The sequence below is a fragment of the Hyalella azteca genome, unplaced genomic scaffold, assembly GCF_000764305.2.
Source record: "Hyalella azteca isolate HAZT.00-mixed unplaced genomic scaffold, Hazt_2.0.2 contig7231, whole genome shotgun sequence".
Lineage (NCBI taxonomy): Eukaryota > Metazoa > Arthropoda > Malacostraca > Amphipoda > Hyalellidae > Hyalella > Hyalella azteca.
Genome location: NW_025937359.1, coordinates 402,703 through 420,714, shown reverse-complemented (window position 1 = coordinate 420,714; position 18,012 = coordinate 402,703). Strand labels below are relative to the sequence as shown.

Here is an 18,012-nt window from a genome sequence, read left to right as displayed (position 1 = left end):
CTGTGGCTTTCAGCAAGTAATCATGTTGGCTAATTTGCTCTGCAGCATGCTTGCGCACGGGGTGAAGTAGGAAAATTATGCTGGTATTGGGCAATGCCGGGTTATTTCAGTCGTCCCGTCTCGGGCACATGCCACTGAAGGGAAGCGCAGCCGTGCACCACCAATTTTGTGCACCAATAAGTCCTGAATCGAACGCCTTGGATCTCTCCGGACATCCACCAATCAGCCGTGAACCACTCGGCTTTGTCCTCCTCCGGCCTTGCATAAAACCTGCCGTTCACCACCAAGCCGCGGATCGTATATGACTTCCGGGCATTGCTAAATTACGTAATTTTACGCTCACCGCATCTGAGGCTAGGTTTCAGATAGCATAGTTCTGTTCCAAAATTTATCATACATCGACGAGTGGCCGTTCGATCGAGGGCTGGGTCGACGTACGGCCTAGATATGATTGTCCAGAAGTGTTGAAGGCTACGTTCCGGAAGGCAGGAATCATGATGGTCCATTACATCCACGGCAGGTGACCCCCCACTGAAGCGGCTGGACAAGGCCAGTAGTGTGGACAGTTCAAGCGGCGGATTAACCTTTCGGCCAGTACTGTCCCCGTGTACAGGCACCTTTAAAACGGATGGATCAGTAGGAGAAGTGAATCAACCACAACCAATGAGATGGCATGAATGTGGCCTAGCCATACATAGGCCAGCCTCGGTGGGCGTAGACTAGCCCACAGGTTCTTCACGACATACGAAGCCTTCAATTTGATCACGCAAACAAAATACAGTCTAAATATAGTCGCTAAATATCATATCTGTATTCCCAGTTAATTATGCTGAACTTATGCACCGGAGAACGGATATTAGTGACGTATTGACCTCTCTATACTCTAGAGGATACTGGTGCTGGACACCCGCAATATTGTCAGTTTGGTCCTAATAATAATTTTACTCGTAACTTCAGTTGTAAAATGTTTATTTACGTGTAATCAGGATCATATAAATAAACGGTTAGCAAAAATTTACTGACGAGTTATGAATAGGCATTTCATAATTGTTGGATTACTGGAGTATTAATTAATTTCAAAGAATTAATCAAGTGAATTTCTCATCGATTACTAATGTCCCTATGTCCATGCATCGGTGTATTAAATTAGTGTAGTAGACTAGTAGTATTACCTATATCAATAATTAGGAACTATTTTCACAGAATTTAGAGACAGACAATTTTATAAAAGCATATTTGCAAGCCTCGGCAAAGTTAGTTGATGAAATTAATACAGTTAATTTAAAGCAGTAACGTTGTACGTATTAATCGATTTATGAAAGTGTACAAAGAAATAAACGTCGTTTATGAGTACAAGGCTACCAGCGCGTTCACGTGTTGTACATAGGCGTTGTTGCTCATGCACAATGATTGGTAGTTATTTCACGAAGACAAATTTAGAAAAAAATGTACCAAAACTGAACGTGACCAGAAATATTTTCACGAATGTTTATATTCATGGATATGAGCATTGAGTAATCAATTTCATACACACAAAAAAAGATGCCGCTAAGACTGCTTATTTAAGGGGCAAGTGAATTAATGAAGAAAAGATACACTTATTTTGAAATCGTTTGGATGGAATAAGACTGCCTGAACAATTTAGAAAAAGTGAATAAAATAAATATTGTCTGATGACTCGTAATAAATATGAGGAATTGAAGTTCACTCTAATTATCATTTCACTGGTGAACAGCTCGCAATAATTGAGTTAATCAAAAAAATATCCGACATAAATCATAATGTAGGCCTTACATGTTTCAATACTGAAACATGAAAATCTGATATAGCTTGCCTCTTTCCGGGTATATCTGATGGTGCAAGTGATGGTCACTGCCCACTGGTCAGTGGTCATTGGTGCCATGCAGTGATGGTCAGCAGCAGCGTTTGCGCTGAGACTCGACTAGTTTGCTCGCTTCACCAAACGCCAAACGCACGCATTTGTTCCCGGCTCAATTGCTTAGGGTGTTTACCATTTATTCCGCAAGGCCAGCAGGACCGAAGCGGCGGCCGGCGCAGGCTTGCTGTCGCCCGCAGCTCCCGCTTAGTTACCGATAAGGCAGCAGCGAAGTAGGGTGTGCTTAAACGTGCATAAAAAAAGTGATAGTCCATAGCGCAAACCATGGCTCCTGTTCTAGCATACTGGGACATAAGAGGGGTGAGTATATTAACGTCAATGTCTGAAAAGTCTTACCTTGAGAATTGTAGAGCATATCGAAAATTCTCCGCAGGCTCTGCAATACGTTATCGGTTGTGCATTATTATTCCCTACCATGCCGTGATACAGCAAAATCTATTAGTACCTCGGGCTTGGGCCCGCTTGGCTCGCTTTCAATAAATATAATCTATAATGCACTACATAGTAAACCATGGATAATATTATATTTATTACATGGATAATTTTATATTATATTTAATAAACTATGGTATTTCAGCCAGTACCATTACGTTACCGTGAACGTTTTTATTGTACCGCACGAGATCGATGATGCTAAAAACAGGGGAATTTGCGAGAGCAAGTAAGTTAGTTTCGTTTAGGGTTAGTTCTGCCCTGCTCATCCCGCACAGCTTCATTTCATTTCTCTGTTCATGGGAAAAATTATTTTTCCTACTATCAAAATAAATTTAATAATTTCCTCGTCGACGCTTGGGTATCTGCAGGACGACTGAGGACGTGATGTAACGATTCGGGATGTTGCGGTAATATCAGATAACAGCTGATAAGCATGCGATCCTTCTGCAGTTCTGCTCATACCTTTCACTTTCTGTTGAAAGCATTTTGTAGAGTAGGTATTGTTGTCTTAACATACCTCACAGACGGTTAAAAGAATATGAATTTTTAAATTTACTTATGCTCTTAGTCTGAGAAATATATTGCACGACTCGATGAAACTGACCAAAGGTGAGAATTTACAAAGAAAATTATGATAAGTGGGATAGCTTGTAAGTTTTATTGTTACCGGTACCGTGTTTTTTCCATTGTTTTTACGGATCTAATTTTAAAATCGATGTCAAGAAAAATAATTTTCAGATTTAAACTCACTTTGATGTGTTATGCCGGGACTTACAACATATTTCATCATCTCCCATAAGTCACGTTTACAATTTTCACAAACATTTCTGAATGTTTGTGGTTTTCCGCACCGCAACGCTCAACTAAATAAAAGTTATATACTAAAGTTATTATTATAATAGCCTCATTTTTCGTAGATAATGTTGAGAATTTTTAGGACTAAAACGAAATGGTACCGTAAGAGCCCCGAATCCTCAGATACTGTTGAAACGTTAGGTGTTAAGGCTTGACTCCATTGCAGTTGGCTCAACCCATCCGCTTGCTGCTCGAGTATACGGGCACCAAGTTCGAAGACAAGTACTACGTTTGCGGTGAAGCTCCTAACTATGACAAGTCTTGCTGGTTCGACGTGAAACACACGCTCGACCTCGACTTTCCTAACGTGAGTATTTTTGTAAGGCTTAATATTCTTTTTATAGAATTTTACACTTCTGATTTCTTTATTTGACTGGACACTTCTAGCTGTTTTTAGCGCAGTTTCCCATTTATGGGAAAAAGGCGCTATTGTGCTCGTCATGTCCGTCCGTCTGTCCGTCCGTCTGTCCGTCCGTGACTTCACGTTTTCGTCGACGAGAAAATGCGCTCTCTGTCACTCACTGCAGTGAGTACTGAGTTATATTTTCTAATAAATGTAGCTGGGCAATAATGGGCATTACTAACGATTCCAACTGTCCGACTCCGAGTGATGGCAAGATTCTGGTCATGTGGCCAACTAGCGGCCGCCTGACTGGCCGAAAAAAAGTTAAGATTCATTCTCATGGTCTATATTAATGCATGACAAAATCAAATGAATCTTAAACTTAAAGATGCCTCGTCATTCTTTTGCTTGAGCTTTGAACATTAATTATTGAGGGCTATAGATGAACTTGGCTTTGTCTCGAAATAATTAGTGATAAATCAGCCTGTAAAAATAATTACGCGAGTCACTTGTTACATTTTTAGCGCATTTTCTCATTTATGAAAAAATGCACTCTTGTGCTCGCCATGTCCGTCTGTCTGTCCGTCCGTGACTTCATGTTTTCGTCGACGAGAAAATGCGCTCTCTGTCAATCACTGCAGTGAGTACTGAGTTATATTTTTTACTTAATATTTTGATTGAACTTTAATAGCATGTGAACCACAAACTTTGCAAGCACGATCCTAAATCGGCAATAAAGATTTGTATGGCTACAAGAATTTTTTAACTTTTCAGCAATAATTTCACATAAAAATCTACTTGTATAGTTAAATTTCGAGTAATGTCGTGATTCACTACGAATTGATTGGCGATCTTTGCTAATGACACTTGAAATTGTGATGGCAGGATGCGAAATGTTAATGCTAGTGAATAAAAGCTGTCACTTGAAGTCTTTCCGCGGTCTATAGCAACATAATAGAGGCAACAGAGGGGAAAATATTAAGGTCCCCTAATGAGTATAAGTGTCGTGCCAAAATCGCGGAATTGCTGATTCTATGGAATCGGCAGCCAGTTTGCCGAATTTGTAGAATCAGCATTTCTTTAATAATGGAATCTGGGTTTAGGTCAGACAGCTATGTTATTTATTTTTATATTTAAATATTAAGGAACTTGACCTAACCTTTTCTAACTCTTAACTGTCGATGTATGTTCTAACTCTAACGTCCGATTTTCTGAATCAGCAACGAAATGCTGATTTTACAGATACGGCAAACTGGCTGCCGATTCCATATAATCAGCAATTCCCCGATTTCGGCACGACATAAGCATAAACATACTGATTGATAACCCTAGTGGCGGCAACAAAATCTGGCAGCCACTGCTGACGCTGTTCTTCAGTAGCCGCTATAAACACTTGTCTTGTATTGCAGTTGCCATATTACATCGACGGCTCGGTGCGGCTGACGGAGAGCGGTGCCATCCTGCGCTACATCGCGCGTCAGCACGACCTGCTGGGCAAGACTGAGGAGGAGAAGTATAGAACCGACTTGCTGGAATGTGTCTTGAATGACTTCAGGAAGACATTTGTCTCGCTCTGTTATGGGGCTGATTTTGTAAGTGCTCGAGTAGCTGCCCCAACTTTGTATTACGTTTTGAAAATCGCCGAGCCCTCAGCATTTGTTTCTGGATTTAAGTTGCTCGATTAATGATTATTTATCTAATACGACTTTGAAGTAAGTAGTTTTGTTTAGTATATTTGCATAAAAATAAATTAGAAAGAAGTGTTTTACACTTCAATTAGCCAAATTCTTCAATAGAACGATTTTACTGTGCCTTCCTGATAGAATCCTTCTGCGAAGTTGCGAACATCAGGACAATTTCAGTATCTATGTGTTATACATCCGTGTTTCATTTTTTATATCGACATAGACTTGGGTTTCCTCTAAAATCTTTCGCAAACACATGCGTTAGACGCCTTAAATATTATTCTCAATTTATTTTCACTTAGTTGTATCAATTTTGTCCCGTTGAAACAATATTGATAACATTTGGGTTTGTAAGGCATATATCATTCCCGTATGGCGAGCCTTTATTTACTTGGCGAAAACTATGCTCAGAGAGACTTTTTTGAGCTTTTTTTTTTGTTTTGGTTTCGAAGATTCTATGTTTCTGCAAAACAAGTAATTATTTCATGAGTGCGATGTTTAGGAAATTAATCCCTAAATATGCCTTAATTACTTGGGCTTAGTTCAGGAGAAGTTAACTCGTTTGGTAAAAAATCAGGACAAGTTGTACTCGTTTCCTGCTTACTGATGCCCGAGTCACAATGAAGTCTGATCTCATGATGTGCCTGGGCTAACCTAACTAGTGTGGTCCTCAATGGATGAAAACGTGCAGCTCCTTTGCACAAAAATGTGCTATCTCCGTGTTAAAGAATTACAGGCCATTTCAGTGTAAAAAATGTGCCACCTTAATGAACAAACATCAGCGGTCCATGTGCACTAATGAAGCGTTAAAGTGAACATTTCGTAACCATCAGCGTTAGTCACTAGTCAGAAAACCACGAATGTAAAATTTGTCTAGCAATGTCTTCGGAGTCAAAATAATTTCAGAATTTATTTTCTAGTTTCATCACAGAGGAGTTTATTAGGCGATCACGATTGAAGTGGATATACTTGATAAGGTCACAATAAAGAGCTTTGGTAATTTTTTTCTGGCTAACCGTTACCTATTCTGGTGCAACGGGCACCTGGCCGAGTGCTGCCACTGGTTTAGGTTTAGGACCTGATGAGCCTTCATGCCATCAAAAGAAATAGGTAGGTAGTATATAAAGTGGAAGCGACACTGCCGTTGCTAAATCCATATTTTCCTTTTTGTCTAACATATGTTTTGCATACAGGAAACCAAGAAAACTACCTACCTAGAAACACTCCCGGCTAAGTTGAAGCAGTTTTCAGATTTTTTGGGTTCAAGGAAGTGGTTTTCCGGCGAAAACGTGAGTATGGAAAGCTTTTTACTTTGTCATGTCATGACTCATAAAATTCTAGCGGATGCAAACGAAATTATTTTTTTCCTTCAAGAGCGAATATAGACTACGGTTTATTATTATATTTATTTATACATGTCATTTTAAGAAACTCTTCGCAGGATTCTCACTTTTGACCAAAAAGAGAAAATTGTAGATTAGGTGAAGTTGAACACTACCGTATTTTTTTCACTTTTTTCCTTCCCTTTGTTACCCCTCGATCGCTTTCCCTTGGAACTTAGAATTAGAATTTCCCATGAACTTAGCTCCCCTGCTCATGTCCCTGTTAGATGCCTCGAGTCTCATTGTTCAGCTCAAACAGCAGGGGCCTTCTTCTCGTTTGTTGATAATAATAATTGAGGTTATCGCCTTGAGATAGGCGTTCTTTGAATCATCTAAGCAACCTAAGCAACTTGAGCTAAAATAAAAGATTATATACATTTATCTTATTTTGGCAAATTATGTATTAAACATTTCAATTATTGATTATAACCATCAGTAACAGTTATTTTTTTAACATCATACCTAACTGTCGTAGAGCAAAGTTGGTTTTTTCGGTAGTTAAACTTAACTAACTAAACATATTTGATTATTCTTGAAACATCATGGAGAGTCATTAACAGTGGTGGGCACAGCTAACCTAAAAGTTAGCTTCGATAACCGCTAATCCGCTAACTGAAAAGTTAGCTTCGATAAGGCTAAACCGATAAATCACAAAAAAATGTAGCGGAATTTGCCGCTAACCGCTAACCGCTAACTTTTAATATATAAATTTAGATTTCGCTTAATTTTTTTTTGGGGAGGGAACTCTGAAAAACAGGCCTAGAGAGCTGAACTTTCAGCCTTGAAAAGGAGCTTTCCAAAAAGATGTAGCATACCAAGATCAGATGATGATCAAGATGTACGTAACATAAATAATTAAATGAACAAATGAATTAGGCTGTAGTTGACATTCAACATACAGTTTATTAAACGAATAAGAAATATTAAGGTTACACCAGGGTTACACACTCCTTTTACTCTGGCTTGCTCTTCGCCTTCATCTCCTCGAGGTGATGATTGTTGCCCTTCATGAACATCAGCCTCTCAAAGTTGGCATCTGACAGGGTGGCTCTCTTGGAGCCTATGGAAAACAGGCGCTCAGCTGCAGCACTGGATGGGATGGCTGTGTTGTACTCAACGAAAAGGTTCATCCACACCTGCTCGCCCAAGAAGGCAACGTCAGTCAATTCCTCCTTCGAGCTGCTTTCCAGCCTGGTTTTCACCAAATTCTGTGCCTTGGACTTCAGTGACCATTGGCTCCTCCTGCACTCCGTGGGCTGAGTAATGCTGCTGAAGAAGTCATCTTCCCCATCCTCGTCATTGCTGGTGGTGCTGCTGTCCCTCCTCAACGGTCTCCCTCAGGGCTGTCTCCACGCCGGTCTCCATGGCTCTGTACCTTGCTGAGACGGCTGTGATTATGCTTTTCCAGCCAGAACAGGCGAAACTTGGTGGAAGGCCGCTGCCAGCTGGCACTCCTTGTCTTCTAGGAGGGGCCCAAACCTTTTCGTGATGCCTGCCAGCATTGCGTCCACCAGAGGACTGCAGTATAGGTGTGGGCGTGGCACATGGCTTACGATACTTAGCATTAAATCAAAGATTTTTAAACATTTTTAGCGGACTTCCAGTTAGCGGAACTAAATTTAGCGGAAGCTAATTGGCCCGCTAAAGGTTTTCAAAGTTAGCTGAACAGCTAATCCGATAAGGAAAAAGTTAGCTTCGCTAATTAGCGGTTAGCGGATTAGCGGAACTGTGCCCACCACTGGTCGTTAAACATCGCCAAATTCATTATCACTTGTTAACTATCATCAATACAGTGATGAAAATACGTGACCTTCAGTTACCAAGCAATCGGGACCTATAGTTGTCAAGCATCCTTAATCCCGAAACTGCTAACTTTACCGCTCATGTCTTACTAACTGACGAAGTATGATTACAGCCATGGAATATCGTCAGTACGTTCAGGACCATTAACAAGTATTCGCAAGAAATTTAATGCTATCGTGAAATATCCCTATGGTGTCATGAAATATCCCTTATTGCAGTCATTAAGCTAATCCACCGTTTAATTCTATTTAACGTTTTTCATTTGATTTCATGTTGGATGTCTGTCTTCAGTTAACCTTCGCTGATTTCATCGCGTACGAGATGTTCGACCAGCACCTGCTGCTGGCCCCGGACTGTCTCAAGCAATTCGGGAATCTTGAAGCGTTCGTCACGAACTTCAGGGAGCTTGACGCAATCAAGGCGTACCTCCCATCGCCGCGCTGCATCAAGACTCGTCTTAACAACCGCATGGCAAAGTTCGGTAGCGGAGTCTGAGGGCATCCTGCGTTCGGTGTTTGCGCTTCACTGGTGGAACTTTACTGCGATTTTTGGTTAATAAACATTACTGAAATCGCATTCATTGTCCTCAACATTAATGTAGCCAAAGAAATTAATTTCGTGAACTTAAGGTTGGTACTGGTGGCAGCGAATTTTTCATCTCGTGTAATTTTTTGAACGAGCTTCTGTATTTTTCTTGGACTTCTCCTCCAAGAAGGATACTATTGCAAAAATTTTTTTGTTGCTTCTGTCTAAATTCGCTCTGCATATATTTCGCAAGCCTTCTTTAATGAAATCAACTGGATAGTTTAAAACAAAATATTTGATATTATTCAGTATCAAACACATTCATATGACAATACTTAGCAGTTACGACTGTCATAATGATAGCGGTTTCAGCGTTTATTAGGCCGTATAAGGCCTGTCGCCGATTCTTAATATCGCAACCGCAGAACATTCACAGCATCTCGAACTCGCAACTCACTGCTACAATTCTGCTGTGCTTAACCGCCCGGCCTCATCGCCGATTCTGACCAGAAACTGGCGCACAGAGCTGGGATAGAACCCGCGCCTCTCTGCTCGGATCCAATCCTGGTACTCTGAACTGTAACCACTGGGCCACCCTGCCCGACGGTGATCATGCCAAATGAAAGACTGCTTCGACCTCAGTCAACACGGCCCTCAACTTGTTCTCGTTTTTATAATTATTCAGAAATTAATGGCATGGGGATGAAAAAATTTCAAATTATAGTTTATTCATAGCAAGGATCGACAACGTATTACATATTTATTTTATTACAACACTTCTATTTAACTTCACTTCTTGTTTGTCTGTCTGTCTGTCTGCTACAAATCTTGTAATCGAAATTTAACACACTTCTACTTATCCTATCGATCTGAAATTTTGCATACTTGTTTAAAGTTGGAGACAATGCATGGATCAAATGTCAAAATGAATTATTTTAAAAAGTAAAAAAAAAATTTCCAATATTAAAAAAATTGAAAACATAATTTTGTCAGCCACAAATCTTATAACTGATATTTGACACACTTTTACCTGTCTAATTGATCTGAAATTTTGCACACTTGTGTGAAGTCATAGGCAATGCATGAATCAATAAATAGAATAAATAATTTTGAAAAAAATTTATATAAAAAAATTTATATATTAAAAAAATTAAAAAATTATTTATTTTAAAAATCAAAAATTAAATGAGAAATTCATTGTACATCTGTAAGATTGGAGACACTGGATTCTTTGGAAGTGTTGTCTTTAAAAAGTAATTTTTAAACGTATATTATAATACTTAGTCCTGACAATTGCGAATCGAAATTTACTATCGTCGATTGCGACGAATTTCAAGACACTTGAGTTGTGTGCACTTGTTGCAAAGCCTGCATTTCATATCGTTGAAATGTCGCTTTTTCTGACAGTTTTGCTCATCCCTCAGGATTAACGCGGTTAACTCCACTCACAGGTGATAATATTGATAATTGTGGCATAATTCATAAGTAAACCAATACTTCAGAATTTCTTTCAATCATCGTTAAGTCGGAACCTTCCGCTTGAAGGCGAAGGTGCGTGTTAGTAGTGGTCAATAACCAATAAGTTCCAACTTCATCTACACTACAAACAGTTTATAATGCTGTTCGTGAACGAACACTTTAGACCGTGTAGTAGCCACTGAGGTTAAGGGGAGCGTCTTGCGTTTTTTTTTTATCTTGGCTGTTTACAGACGGATCACTCTGAAACTTGGTACACATATGTAAAACCGAAAAATAGACAGCTTTTATTCATGTCCATTTTTCGAAAAAATTGAAGCAATCGTGAAATTCTTAGAAAACGGCCAAAAAGGGGGTACTGTAGAAATCTATCTCCTCCCAGAGTTTTAAAATTACAGCGATGAGACATATACCATTCGATTCGCAATTAAAATATCTGTCTATTTATCATATTTTTTTCGAATTTTTGTGGATGTGGGAGCATTTTTTGCTTTTTTGCTTTTTTCAATATTCGCCCCCTTTTTCAAAATATTTTCAAAACTATAACAAAATTCAAATAAGCTACAATAAATCGATAGATATTTTAATTGCGAATCGAATGGTATATGCCTCATCGCTGTAGCTTCAAAACTCTAGGAGGAGATAAGTTTGCCGTGACAATAAGTTAAATTTTCAGGACAGCGCGCATCGGAATAGCCACTCAATGTAGCAAGGTTACCAAACTAAGCGTTACTGAAGCTCAATTCTAGTCAAGGATGGTGGGAGCGACTGCTAGCACACCTCCTCGTGCGACAACAGGAGGGCAACTGAGTTGTAGCTTGCCAGTCTCCAAATACACTACTTATGTGCTCTCGGCGGCTAATTGTCGCCCATCTTATTTGTTAAAGAACCCAACACCCACCCTCCCTTTCGACATCTCTAGTGAACGCATAAATCAACGTACAGAGATGGTTTTGGTACCGTTAAATTCGTCAGAAAAGCAGCTTTAAGATGAGTATAAGAATTGGAGAATGTCATAATTGGCCGCTTTACGTCAGACGATCCCCTTTATGGTGCCCGGCCGGGTAATTTCCGCTTTACCTAATCGGGCCTAACCTAATTTCAAAGGCTACGGTAAGGTGGAGAGGCGGGGTAAGTGATGAGGTAGGACCATGCTGGGCAAAACATCCATGAAGACGACATTGACTTGGCTGTAGCTTTGAGCTTTGGGCTCTACGGTTTAAACAGTTTGGTGCGGCGTTTAAATTCATAATCCGTGACTTCTTAACTCTATGGCTATTGCTAAGTGTGGCTGTGCATGTTTGGGCTGAGAGTTGGTTTCAGAAAATTCTCGGACATCTTCCGCCAGTTGTAGTGAAACAAAAAAGTTTAATAGCATATAAACAATGAACATATTTCGCTGCGCATGTGAGAGAACAAGGAGCAAAATGCAGTAATTCATGACTATTTCTACACAAATAATCAGTTACAAGCAGGCTAACGTAAATTATGATACTTTTGAGCAAAGAAAGTTTAGATGAAATAGAAAAAAGAATGAAGAGTGTGACTTTTAGGTAAAAAATATTCTCAAGTACAAACTCTCAACACACGACGGCAGACCTCGCGACCAATTATATTGTAGCAACCTAATAAAACTCGACAAGCTGACGACCTGTGTTCCTGAAATGACGCTTGGTCAAGATATATAAACTACAAATTAAAGAGAGTTTATAAGCCTCATAATCCTTAGGACATATTGGAAGTGTTTAAATTTTGGTCTATTACTTACTAAAGATCATGTTTGACTCATGTAAGTCACCAACAAGCAACACCGTGTTGTGCCATACAATACAATGTAACACTTTGCCACGCCATTTAATACCGTGTAACGCCATATAACTCTGTATAACTATAAATATATTAAGTAATATCTACCTTACACGACAATGTAAATATACTGCATGTGAGTGTGTAGAAAAGAACCATACAAATACCAAGAAAAATGAATTTCAAGCAAAAATTTGCGGCCATGACCATGAGTAGCTAGCTATTGAGTGGCAGGTGAGGCCGGTGTTGAGGTCGGCTCAGATATACACGAGTGGCTGGCCCATAAAGCTCTCAGTTCTCAGAACTGTTCGACGTTGCTGTTCGAGAAAACAAATAGGCATTTCTAAATGTAATATTCTTTTTATTAACTTATAATTATTCCTTCATAGTATAGATGATAGCCTGGAATATTGGACAGACTGTCTATAACTTTCAAATCTTGCTAACAAGGAATCGGAATATGCGAGGAAGCAAGCGAAACTGGGGAGCGGCAGGTCGGACTAGGGGGCAGGCTGGAAGGGATCAGGTAGGGAGCCATGGTTGTCGGTGCTGGCAAAGGTGCCAAATTTTAAGCTCAGTACCTAGAACTGTTCCTGCCAGTGCACACAAGATTAAGAGATTCTTATTGAAAACTCTATTTTTGAGTTCGATCGATGCTTAACGGCTGAATTCGTGTTAAAATGCTGTAATTGTCGATGCGAGTTGGTTTTAGAATGCTCTTGAAGTGCAAGTTTCCCCCAACTTGTGACACAATCCGCTTCGAAGAACGCGAGAGCTAGGGATGGCTTTTGCATTTATTCCCTTTATTCATTCCTACGAGAATAATGTCTTAATTTTTAATTATGAAAATATCGATAAATGAATTGCCCAGTATCCTGATAAAAGATAGTTATTCGTATTTGGAGAAACTAGCGGGCAGTTCGAGATAAATATAGACTTTTGCATTGTGTATGTGAAATTACAGTGAGTTTATTGGGATGCTAATAATAATTTATTAATAATATAAATATGCTAATAATAATATTGTAACTAATGCGTTGGGTCAAGTGTCGGCTGACAAGATCCAACACGAGCCGCAGAACATGCAGGAGCAAATATAGCAGATAATTTTAATGGGAAGTGAAGCTTTAAAGTTTGAAATGTGTTATTAAACGGAACGTGTCATGAAGTGGTATGAAACAGGAAGTCTTATGATATTCTGAAACAGAAAGTGTCCTGAGTGTTATCATTAAAGTGAGAGTGTTATATAATGGCTTCTGAAACGGAAAATGTTCTGAATGAGTTTTGAAACAAATGTTCGAATGCTTTTTCTGAGCCTCAGTGAGACTAGCGGGATTAACATCAAATCTCAATCGTATTTGGTACTCGAACATAGCTCGCAGCTGAGTTATATGAGCGTCACTGCATTCAATTAATAACAAATACTGGACAGTATGGATGCTTGTCGTAAGGGAATAACATTCGAGTCATGTATAACTTATGCAGTCGTGAAAATTTTATGACGAATTAGCTATCAAAGAATATGACGTCTTAATTTGTCCCCCGAGAATTCCATGCAGCTGATTTTATTCGAGCTTCCTTTCATCAGTCCATGGTATTCGCGCATTTCTAAAGATTCATCTGATGTCACCCCATTATTATTGCTGTCAAAACAAACCTCTATTTGAATAAGTGGGATTTTTCCATAGCGTTCCATAATTTTATGAACATTTTGCCCCACAGAGCACACACAGTATTATTTGGAATTTTAAGTGAATATCTCAGACACGAGACACCTAAGTTGGTTAAAAACTAAATCAGAAATTGTGCGAGTAAATTGTCTGCACAGAGTCGGCGCGTGCTTTGGTCTCGGCGCAGGTGAGAGAATAAAACTTTGAATAATAAAGCATATTAAAGCAACACCTTCTTGGAATACTGCACTCTCATTCTACAGCAATTAATTTGATACAGTGAGTTTTGCATCCATCACGAATGCTTCTGTTGAGTTCTGATTGCTTGCCACACTCCAAGCCGTCGTGCTTGTCCCAGAGCGGTCTTCAGGGTTCGCTCGGTGTGAGGCGGTCCAACACAAATGCGAGTGCCCAGGCTAGACGAGGTCATTTTGAATCTTCGTCAAATTAATCGATGCATTAGCTCTAAGTTTTGCATTCCATTTTTTCGAAGCCGAATAATTTTATAAATCTACACATGTTTATAAAATTGTTAAACTCTACTGTAACATGCGATTAATTAATTTTAATTTTCCCAAATAAGTTACCTATTTTTTATAAATCAGGCAACGTTTTGAAAGTTTTGCACTTCAGTTATTAGATTAAACATTGGGTTACTTCAATTTGACCGCAATTGAAGAGGTCTGCTTTTCTTTGAGTTCTGACTACTTGTGAGCCCTGTTTCATCGAAGAAAATATTGATACAAAGAAGTGTTTGTAATTAAGTAGTGTGTTATGACATGTGTAATGATAACTTATATGAGAAATTAAGAATCCGATTTTGGAAATAGTTTTTGGGGAAGCTGTCAAACGTACCCCAGCGCCGTGCGCCGCTGTCGTCACCTCCCAGCATTACAAGTGAGTCCTCGCTCTAGGCTCTGCCGTTTGACCTCTGTAAATTATACAGCCCATCTAACCATCTAAGAATTTCTTTTGGCAGAACATCTTCTTTTGACAGCAAATCTAAGAATTTAATATAATCTTTACATCCAATAATTTCAGTAATGAATGAAAAATATATTTGGAAATAAAGCATCCACAGTTGATTGAAGAACCTGGTTAAATTTAATATGAGCCAACTTCATGTGATTGTTAAAAAATTATATTTAGATAATTAAATATTAATTATATTAAAAAACTCATTTATCTGCCTGAAACACTCTTCAACGACTCATTAATTAACATATCGCTTTCCAAGCAGAAGGTTTATTAATCATAGCATATGGGGGTGTTTTATATCCATCCATTCATTGACTTTGAGCTATAGGTAATTGCCCAAGAATTAGAGCAAAATAAATGCACATGTTTGCTGTCTGATAAGATGTCTTTTAACGTTATTTCCAATATATTTATACATTTCATTCTATATCCAAATAGCGGTCATACTCGTTATGGCTCGGGATTTCTACTTTTTCCAAATAATGTCCAAGATTTATTAGCTAATTTTTTTTCAATATTTATACGAATGTTCTTCAGGACTTCTTTGAAATTTCTCCGGACTTGTCCAAACTTTGGTCTTCTAGACTTCTGAATGATTAAAAAGTAAATAAATAAAGTAATTTTTCATTTCATGTAATTCAGCACAAGCATAGAAGAATTATTTAACAACTCCTGAACTTGAAAAATGCTAGGATCCATTGACTGTAATAGCAATTTGTGAATGATCTTCATATACTCGATGTTATTTATTTCAAACTATATTTGCATCAGATACTTTTACATCAAGATGACTAATAATAATTAATATTGTTCGTGTCAAGAAACTTATTTTGGACTCTCGTATTGACAGATTGACTTCTCGCATATAGGACTAAAGGGCTACAAATTTCAGGGAGGGATTGAAAAAGAATATCTGCATCGGCGTGTTCCTCATAAAATTCTTATTTGACACTCTGGAACTTCTCATCCGAGACTGGCTAACAATTTAAGATAGAAAAAACGTATACCTAACGCATTATCCTAGACAAACAATAAATTTAAACATGGATTTATTTTTTTGTGGCTTACTTGATTGCATGAATGGTTCAGATAGAATAGAATAGTATAGAATAGAATAGAAGTGTCGGCATTGAAGAAATAGGCCCATGGTCTGTTGCCGATTCTTGAATTTTTCGTTACTTGATTCACAAGGGATCCGACCTTTGGAACCTGATCTTACCATAACTGACGATTCATTGATATAGCTGCTGGACTTATTACCTGGTCTATAATTTGCTATAGGCATTTAAGACTGATCATATGCTCATGCATAGCTTCGTCTAGTCTGTTTTTGAAGGCGTTCATACTCGGAGCGTAGACCAAAGATAATGTCAGTAAGACTACACACATTCGTATGGAGCGTCCGATATATGTTGTAGGTGACAATAATTCGGTGATCAATGTGTTGACGAACTGATGTACCAATTGGTACTGTGTTTATATTCCTTAATCAAAGAGCTGGCAAATGTGTTGAAAAGAAATGCTCATTCACACGCGACTAATCATTGTAATACATGCCCGCGTGACACCTAAACATTGACAAACGTTTTGATACAGCGATGACAAGCTGATCATCTCGAGCTTGCGGAGAACGGCCAGCGTTAAAAATAAGACTGGGCATTATAACAGTGTAAGCGCGACGGCTATACCTGCCGCTCTTACTTCAGCGCCAGTCAGACAACCAAACTTTAACCGTGCAGGGAAGTGAACGTGGAGAATTTCTGACACTTTATTGGTAACGAAGGCACTAGTGGCTACGGTAAAACGTGGTGAAGGGAACAGTGAAAACTCAAACTGAACCCAAAATAAACTCAGAGTGAACTAGAGTGAGCCAGAGTAAACCCAGCGGATGGCTCGTACTGAAGCTAACTGATCGTGATAACCGAGTTAGGTTCTGTAAACATGAATAACAAATTTAAGATGTAGCAATAACGGTTTATCCTAGTTATTCCTAACAAAATCACTATTAATAAATATCAAAACTCGAATTTATATGTCACAATATAACAATTCACAAATATCACGCTTAAATTTACAGGCCACAATAAATAAGGTCACAGAATAGAATTAAGGTTCACAAACAGTGAAGTGCAAAGTTCTTCACGACTAATAAAATGAAAGTGACGCGCTTCGAATGATCAGGTTGAATAGGCTTTTTCTCTAAATGAAAATGCTAGTAAAAACCGAAAGACAAAAAACATTAANTGCTTCAGGTCACCGCAAAATAAACAGGCTCCAAGGTTCTCCCAACATGTTTCCATTTCGTGCCCTCTGCGGCCACACCAATGGCACAGAGAAAAACGTCGAGCGCCGGCAGACGACGGTGTCTGATAACGTGGGCGCGATGGAGCACCCACATCGCGGCCTCCATCTGAAGACAGCCGGTGGTCCTTCTGTAGGTCAGGCTTTGAGCTGGCCGTCGATCCTCGGAACGGCTTTTCGCGGGCAGCGGACAGTTGGTAACGAAAGCGCTTACTGCCGTCAACACGACGAGTTTTGTACCAAAAAGATAGGAGTTTTTTCTTCATTTCGGGAAACTGCAGGCGACGACCACTGAGTGCCTCGTAGTAGTCCTTTAGGTCACCCGTCAAAAAACTTGAAAGTTCTTGGGTGCAGTCGCGTGAGTTCCCGTTGTATTTCGCGTAGAAATGACTCTCAATTCCGTGAGGAAAGAGCGTAGTGATAGTTTCTTGTCCGGCTGAAATGGCGACGGCTTCACAGACTCCCGCTGAATATGCAAAGAAGTCCGTTTACCACTGCCATGTCGATGATTCGCATCACTGGAAGTTCCGGTGTCTTCTTCAGAAGAAATTCGATGGCAACAGTCGGATAATTGAATTTCTTCTATGCCCGTCTTCCTCGGAATTTCCTTCTCCCTTGCTGGTGGCAAACGAGGTGACGATGAGCGCAGAGTGAATTCCTCGTTTGGCCTAAGAGGCGAAAGCTCACGCACCACGTTCAGGGAAGGGTTGTGTTCCCCACTAACTTCACGTATCGGCACATCCGCTGGGTCCTTATGATTGGTGTCAACTGTTGAACTTTCGATACATAAACTGGATGCTGGCGTATATTTCCAATAATCTGAGTTTGATATTTGATCCAGATATTTCGCCCAAGC

At 39.3% G+C, this 18,012-nt stretch overlaps 1 protein-coding gene across 1 annotated transcript; it reads left to right on the top strand.

Moving 5' to 3' along the window:
- The first annotated feature begins 2,078 nt into the window (after positions 1-2,078).
- Positions 2,079-8,971, top strand: LOC108669267 (glutathione S-transferase Mu 5). Its single transcript, XM_018156571.2, has 5 exons — positions 2,079-2,197; positions 3,354-3,494; positions 4,940-5,122; positions 6,409-6,504; positions 8,692-8,971. Exons 1-5 carry the CDS (start codon positions 2,162-2,164, stop codon positions 8,893-8,895), a joined length of 660 nt encoding a protein of 219 aa, XP_018012060.1. The 5' UTR covers positions 2,079-2,161; the 3' UTR covers positions 8,896-8,971.
- Positions 8,972-18,012: the final 9,041 nt, after the last annotated feature.

What these genes read in the sequence shown, in the direction of transcription:
- LOC108669267 (XM_018156571.2), top strand. Translation starts at nt 2,162, where the DNA reads ATGGCTCCTGTTCTAGCATACTGGGACATAAGAGGG. An exon ending in TCTGTTATGGGGCTGATTTT is followed by an intron (nt 5,123 to 6,408) that starts GTAAGTGCTCGA and finishes TTTTGCATACAG; the next exon opens with GAAACCAAGAAAACTACCTA. An exon ending in AGTGGTTTTCCGGCGAAAAC is followed by an intron (nt 6,505 to 8,691) that starts GTGAGTATGGAA and finishes GTCTGTCTTCAG; the next exon opens with TTAACCTTCGCTGATTTCAT.